The sequence below is a fragment of the Pseudonaja textilis genome, chromosome 16 (assembly GCF_049901715.1).
Source record: "Pseudonaja textilis isolate UNSWEBS1 chromosome 16, rPseTex1.2, whole genome shotgun sequence".
NCBI lineage: Eukaryota > Metazoa > Chordata > Lepidosauria > Squamata > Elapidae > Pseudonaja > Pseudonaja textilis.
This window is the reverse complement of record NC_142005.1, coordinates 6,858,440-6,865,931: the sequence shown is the minus strand read 5'-3', so window position 1 is coordinate 6,865,931 and position 7,492 is coordinate 6,858,440. Positions and strand designations below refer to the sequence as shown.

Here is a 7,492-nt window from a genome sequence, read left to right as displayed (position 1 = left end):
AATTTGTCTTGGGGGGGGGGGGGTATACAAACAACAAAATGGTAAGTTATGAATCATTAGGCGCAATCATAAATCATAAGATGCTAAAGTGATAAATCATAAGATTCTCTGTGGATTTGTTTGTCTGGTTGCAGCTTAACCCCGAAGCCCCATCATTTTCCAAAATGGCTCATTTTTCATCCCTCATATAAACTGCAAATGAAACTGGTTAATTTAATGCAAAAAATGTTGGGTCAATTATTTATTCCGGTTGTGGCTCAATCCAGCCAAACTTGATTAATACAACATGAATAAACTATGATTTAGCGAAGCACAATTCAGGCCTGCCACGTGGGGAGACCCCAAAACTTAGATCAGATCTAAAATAAAACCAGGTCCAAACTTTTTTTTTTTAAATGTAGAGATTTGCACCTCACTTCCACCTATTTACTCCCTGGAGCCAAAACCAGCAATTCCCCTTAAATGTAATCCATGGTTCCAGAACTTCCGGGTTTGCACGTGTGGACTCCAACTCCCAGAGTTCCACCGCAGGGATGGCCCCTGAGCATGCCGGGAGTGGAAGTCTCCAGCTCTGGAATTGCAAAGGAGGGAAACCACCAGTGAGTAACCGGTATTAGTTACTCCCCGTTTGAACTGGGGCGGGATTCGCTTCTCTCCCCCCCAACACGCTTCTGAATCTTGCATCCTGGCGTGCAGGCAGGAGAGCCCCGGGACACGCATCTAGGGGTGCAAACGACTCATCCGGCCGGCTAAGAAAGAAAAAACGAAACTCTCTTTACCTTCCTACGACCTTGCGCGCCCGCCAGAACAAACGCCCTCCCTTCCTATCTCATTTCTTTTCCTTCCTTCTTTCCTTCCCTCCTTCGTAGCTTCTCCTTTCCTTTCCTCCTTCCCTCTCCTTTTACCTTCCTTTTCTTTGCTTCCTCCCTTTCCTTCGATTATCTTCCTTTCCTCCATATTTTACTTTCCTTTCCTCCTTCCTTTTATCTTCTTTTCCTCCTTTTATCTTCTTTTTGCTTCCTCCCTTTCCTTCTATTACCTTCCTTTCCTCCGTATTTTACTTTTCTTTCCTTCTTCCTTCCTTCCTCCTTTTACCTTCCTTCTCTTTGCTTCCTCCCTTTCCTTCTATTACCTTCCTTTCCTCCATATTTTACTTTTCTTTCCTTCTTTCCTCCTTCCTTTTATTTTCCTTTCCTCCTTTTATCTTCTTTTTGCTTCCTCTCTTTCCTTCTATTACCTTCCTTTCCTCCATATTTTACTTTCCTTTCTTCCTTCCTCCTTTTTATCTTCTCTTTGCTTCCTCCCTTTTCTTTCCTCCATATTTTCCTTTCCTCCTTCCCCCTTTTATTTTTTCTTTCCTCCTTCCCTTCCCTTCTTTTCTCTTCCCCCTCTCCATATTTTAACCTCCCTTCTCCTTCCCTCTTTTTCCTCTCCCTTCTTCCTCTCCCCCCTGCCGGCCATGCGGCTCCCCTGATCCGGCGGCTCCGCGATGCTGCTGCTGCTGCTGCGGTTGCCGCCGCGGGCTCGTGGCGCGTGGGCTTCCCCGGGAGCCCGCGGGGGCCTCTCCCTCCTGCGTGGCGGGGGCTTCCGAAGCGCCCGGCTCGGGCCGGCCCCTCCGTTTGCAAGGCGCCAACTCTGGAGCCCGCCGTCCGGCCGGCGAGCTGAGGAGCCCTTCCCGCTGGACGGCTTCGTCAACCGGGACGTGGAGCTCTTCCGCCACGAGCGACCGCGCTTCTTCCGCAACGTGGGCCTCTTCTGCCTCAGCCAGCTCGCCTTCTGGCTCTACCTGGCGGACTTGGCCTTTACCACCCTGCGGGAAACGCCGCCGCCCGACCCGGAGAAAGCCGGCTCGGAGGAGCCCCCCTCCAGCCGGCCCTGGCTGGGCAACCTCTTCAACCTGACCGCGGGCTCCGCCAAGTGGCGCTACGGCTTCTCCGCCACCTGCCTGGCCGTCGGTAAGCGAGGCGGGGCGTTTGCATTGGGGAGGGGAAGGAAGGCGGAGGGGGGATGTTTGGCTTCCCCTCTCGCCGTTGCCCCCAAATGGGCTAAACCAGGGGTGTCCAACCTTGGCCACTTTAAGACTTGTGACTTCAACTCCCAGAATTCCTCAGCCAGCTTTGCTGGCTGAGGAATTCTGGGAGTTGAAGTCCACAAGTCTTAAAGTGGCCGAGGTTGGACACCCCTGGGCTAAACTCAAAAGGCGAGGCGAGGCTCTCTAGGAAGAGGGTGTGGGGGGGGGTGTACAGGTGTGTGAGTGTGTACAGGTGTGTGCCTTGTTGGAGGGCAGCTCCAGGTAAAGTGTGTGCTTTGCTTTCCTGTGCGTTGCGTTTGCAAAACCGCAGCTAGGGGCCCCAATGCAAATGCTCAGCGCTTGGAAACAGAGCCGTAGCCCTCAGTCTTATATGCCGCTTTACAGCCCTGGGAAAAGGAGGGAAGGCCGAGCCAACCTGGAGCCAGTCAGGATCGAACTGCTGGCTGTGGGCAGAGTTAGCCTGCAATATGGATGGATAGAGATAGATATATAGACAGATATATATAAATAGATAGATATAGATAGATGATAGAGATAGATAGATAGATGGATGGATGGATATGATATGATTGATATGATATGATATAGATAGATATAAATATAGACAGATGCATATAGATAGATGATAGATAGACAGATATAGATAGATAGATATAGACAGATATATAGATAGATGGATAGATAGATATAGATAGATAGATATAGACAGATACATAGATGATAGAGATAGACAGACAGATATATGGATATATAGATGGATGGAGATAGATAGATATAGATAGATAGATAGATAGATATAGATTGATAGAGATAGATGAATATAGATATAGATATAGATGATATAGATAGATAGATAGATAGATAGATAGATAGATAGATAGATAGATAGATAGATAGATAGCATTTAGACTTATATGCCACTTCATGGTGCTTCACAGCCCTTTCTAAATGATTTACAGTCAGCCTTTTGCCCCTCAAAATTTGGGCCCTCATTTTACCGACCTTGGAAGGACAGAAGGCTGAGTCAACTTTGAGCTGGCCAGGATTGAACTGCTGGCAGTCGGTAGAGTTTGCGTGCAATCCTGCATTCTAACCATAGGGAGGGTGGAAGAAAGGAAGGAAGAAAGGAAGGTAGGTAGATAGATAGATAGCAATAGCCCTTAGACTTATATATTCTACTTCGCGGTGCTGTTACAGCCCCCTCTAAGCGGTTTACAGAGTCAGCCCATTTACTCCAACAATCTGGGTCCTCATTTTACCCACCTCGGAAGGTCAGATGATGATTTGGGGGTATGTTCCCACACCCCAGCAATTTGGAGAATTAACATGGGTCGCGCTTGTGTAGCGACTTAGTTCCTAGAAACCCAGTTCAATTTGATATTGGCCCATTATGTTGAGGCAGAAAAGGAGTGAATTCATAAACAGTATGATTTAATATTCCATAGTTGGACTAAGTTGGTTGTGTGAACCCTTGCATTTGTGTGCCGAGTTAAGTCTCCCTGCCTTTTGCAAGAGGGCCCTTGTTTTAACACCTCAGTTTCCCTCCCTTCCCCTACGTAAAACCCTTAGCATTGAGTTAATGTGGGAATTGATCTTGGGTTTATTCAGCAGAATTTAGCCTTAAAAGGGTGGGAGAAGAGAAAGGAGAAAATCTGAGGCCCAGCGCTTGCTCTCAAAAATAATCATTTGGGGAACTTTCAGGATTCTGTCAATATAAAGGAGTCCTCCTTTAAGCCACCATTTGCAGTCACAACTGTGAGGAAAAGGAGTATGGCCACCAGTTCTTCACAAGGCTTTTCAGTCAGAGGGAAAGTTTCTTTTTATTGCAATCAATGCGATAGATAGATAGATAGATAGATAGATAGATAGATAGATAGATAGATATACACATACACACTAGATGCCTTTGGGGAGGTAAGCAGCTTAGAGTTGAATAATAAGAATAAATATTTCTCAACTACCCCTTGGAGAAGGATTCTGGGCAGTGAATAATATAATCAGTAAAATTAAGCATTCAAATTTGAATAACTAAAGCTAAAAAAAAATATTAAATGATAAAACACTATATATAATCACTCCTTTTGTTACAAAGTACTAAGCAGAAGACCCTGGATTCTAGTCTAGCCTTAGGTGTGAAATCTAACTGGGTGACTTTGGGCCAGTCCACTCAACCCAACCCACCTAACAAGGTTGTTGTGAGGAAAACCAGAGGGAAAGTGTAAAAATAATAAAGGTGAAATATAAAATATAGCACGAAATGTTTACAGCAAAACCTCCCATTAAAAATTTGGAGTGCCAATTCTAAATAGCCAAGTCTCCTCAGAGCCAGAAATAAACCCCCATTTCTTATTACAGATAATCAGAGTTGGAAGGGACCTTGTAGGTCATCTAGTCCAACCCCCCTATACCATTTCTGACAGAGGGCAGTCCAATCTCTTCTTGAAAGTCTCAAGTGATGATGCTCCCACAACTTCCAAGGGCAACTTCTCTTCTGTGGGTTAATTGTTCTCACTGTCACCCAAAATGGCTTATCTTGAAGGAAATAATTCCGATGACCGTGTGAATGACCCAACCCAAGTCCAGTGCTTCTCTCGGGATGAAGGTCAGCCTTCCTGACTGAGGTGGTCTTGGTCATGTGGATGGTCTTCTGAAGACTTCTTGAGCCACCTGTTGCAAAGCAGCATGGGTAGACTTCACTTTATGCCTTTTTCTCAAAGGCTTCCGGTCACTAAAAGTGACTTTAGCTCTTATGTTAGAACTTCAGCTCTTTTTTTTTTTTGGAAGCTCAGCTCTCTCTATCTCTGGTCTGCTAAGGGAAGAATCTTGGTGGGCTCCTTTCCTTTTGGGGAGGGGTCTCTTCTTGGACCCCCTCTTCTCCCTTCCAGGTCTCCTGAAGCTCTTAACTAAATTGCCCTGCGCTGGCTCCTTTTATACCCTTTCTGCCCCTGAAACCTGCTGACAGCTGATTGGTGACCCAACTTGGGGGTCTCCCCTTTTCATTGGTTCTAAGCAGGCCCATTTCATTGGCTCTCAGGCCCACTAAGTGACCAATGACAAGCCAGTCCTCTCGCATGATGCTCATTGGCTGAAAACGGCGGGGTTTTGAACCCCAGAATTTGAACAGAAGCTGGTTTTAAATGCTCCAAACAATCGATGCTTGAAATTAATGTTATTTTCTTACTATAAAACATTCTTAGAATAAAATAAACAGGGGAATTAGAAAAGCCAAATCAAGCCACGAGGTGAAAAGCTGTTTGGGCACCAATTCATGATAAGATATCAAATTTACATATGCATAGTTTCTTGTTTAGCGACCACAGTTGTGACTGGCTAATTGGTTGTTAATAGAAGCAATCTTTATATATAGTATATATCATGTTTATAAATATTTTTTTATTTATATAAAAATATATAAGGTGATATTTTAATATCTAATTTATATTTTTATACCATGCAAAAATGTGGACCTATGTTAGAACTGGAAGAAAAATAGCAACCAGTGCATCTTAAAAATTGTTATGTGTATTTCCCTCCCTTTAAAAAACAACAACAACACCTTGGGTATCTGTTTTATTATTATTATTATTATTTGTGTGTGTGTGTGTCTGTGTGTGTGTGTGTCTGTGTGTGTGAGATACAGGCACATTTAGAGGTGCTTTGTGAATTAATTAAATAAAAGATAGGTCAGGTCATCTGTGTAAGGAAGTGTACTGTTTGTTCTCTGTTATATACAGAGATTCGTCGTATTATGTTGTAGCTTGCTCCACCAAGCTACGCTAGTTTCCCTCACCAATACTGGCAGGGCACACTGTCATATACAAATAGGGAGCAAACCTCACACTCCTTTGCACTGATGATGCTACCTAGTTGGGTCATGAAATGTCTGCAGGAAAACAACCAAGTTCAGAGAGTACCGAGAACCTCACACTCCTCCTCTCCCCCTTCCTTCTTCTTCTCCTCTTCCTCCTCCTTTAATACTGATGATGCTACCTAGTTGGGTTGTGAAATGTCTGCAGGAAAACAACCAAGCTCAGAGAGTACTGGGGACCTCACAGCCCTCCTCCCCACCTTCCTTCTTCCCCTCTTCCTCCACCACCGTCTCATTGCAAACCCTACTCCCTGCTAGCACTAATGATGTTCCCTAGTTGGGTCCTGAAACGTCTGCAAGACAACAACCAAGTTCAGAGACCACCAAGGACCTCACGGTTCTTGCAGATATCCTCTTCTGTTGAATGTATTGATTGATTTCTCCAATTCCGACCACCTTTCTTTGCAGGTACGCTGATCTTTGTGGCAGGTTTCTTCTTCGCGCGACGGTCCGTTAGCCGGGTCCTCCTCCTCCGTGGCAGTCAGGAGGTGACTTTTACGACCTATTACCTCTTTGGCTACACTTCATCCTTCACAGTGCCCCTTCGCCACATCAGCTGCATGTCCCACCGTTCAGAAGTGGCTGCAATCATCCCAGTCAAGATCAAAGGGAAACCTTTTTATTTCTTGCTGGACAAACAGGGATCGATCACCAGCAACCCACTATTTGACATCACCGTGGGCGCCTATCGGGAATGGTGAGGTCATTTTTCCAGGGGCCATGAGGCCACGACCTGCCCAGAGGCTGCTGGAAGAGAGAAGAGGAAAAATGCAGACATGAAAATCCAGAATTGACAGCTCCTTCCCTGTGGAAACATTTGAGTTATATCCTCACCCTTCTGCTCTTTAAATTTAAAAAAGAAAGAAAGAAAAACCCTAAAAATAGGACACTAAGAGGGCGAGAAGGATGTTCTTTTACTCGAATTGTACTCCAGCCTGCTTGTTAAAAATATAGAAAGCCTCTGGTTTCAAATGTGTGTCGTCTCGTCACCCAAGGTGGTAGGGACTCGTAATGTGAATTTAAATAGGAATATAAATACATTTTGCCCAGCAATGCTGATGCTGTGTGTCACCTAAAATGTTGGGCGCTCATGTGTGTACTTAACGTGAATTGATATATGAATATCTTTATCAATTTTGCCCAGCAATGCCGATACAGGGTGTAAAAAAATATAGAAAGCATCTTTTTTTTCCAAATATGTGTCTTGTCACCAAGGGTGGTACTAGGGACTATTTGTCTGTCTCCTATCTTCATTTATCCCTCTATATCTAAACTATTTCTCTAGCTATCTATATAGCCATCTCATTCTATTATCTATTTTATTATTCTAAGCTATCCCTTTATATCTATCTATCTATCTATCTATCTATCTATCTATCTATCTATCTATCTATCTATCTACCTACCTACCTACCTACCTACCTACCTACTTCTACCAAACTATATCTGTCTCTATCGATCTGTGTCTACATCAAAATATCTCTGTTTATCTATCTATCTATCTATCTATCTATCTATCTATCTATCTATCTATCTATCACTCACTCACTAGCTAACTAACTGTCTAATCTTTTAATTTTAAATTTTGCCAA

The 7,492-nt window shown here is 44.1% G+C and overlaps 1 protein-coding gene across 1 annotated transcript; it reads left to right on the top strand.

Moving 5' to 3' along the window:
• The first annotated feature begins 529 nt into the window (after positions 1–529).
• Positions 530–6,872, top strand: TMEM223 (transmembrane protein 223). Its single transcript, XM_026716383.2, has 2 exons — positions 530–1,955; positions 6,309–6,872. Exons 1-2 carry the CDS (start codon positions 1,490–1,492, stop codon positions 6,599–6,601), a joined length of 759 nt encoding a protein of 252 aa, XP_026572168.1. The 5' UTR covers positions 530–1,489; the 3' UTR covers positions 6,602–6,872.
• Positions 6,873–7,492: the final 620 nt, after the last annotated feature.

Excerpts from the sequence above, each read along its gene's own strand:
- TMEM223 (XM_026716383.2), top strand. The coding sequence starts at position 1,490 with ATGCTGCTGCTGCTGCTGCGGTTGCCGCCGCGGGCTCGTGGCGCGTGG. Across the intron at positions 1,956-6,308 it reads CGCCACCTGCCTGGCCGTCG|GTACGCTGATCTTTGTGGCA; the intron begins GTAAGCGAGGCG and ends CTTTCTTTGCAG.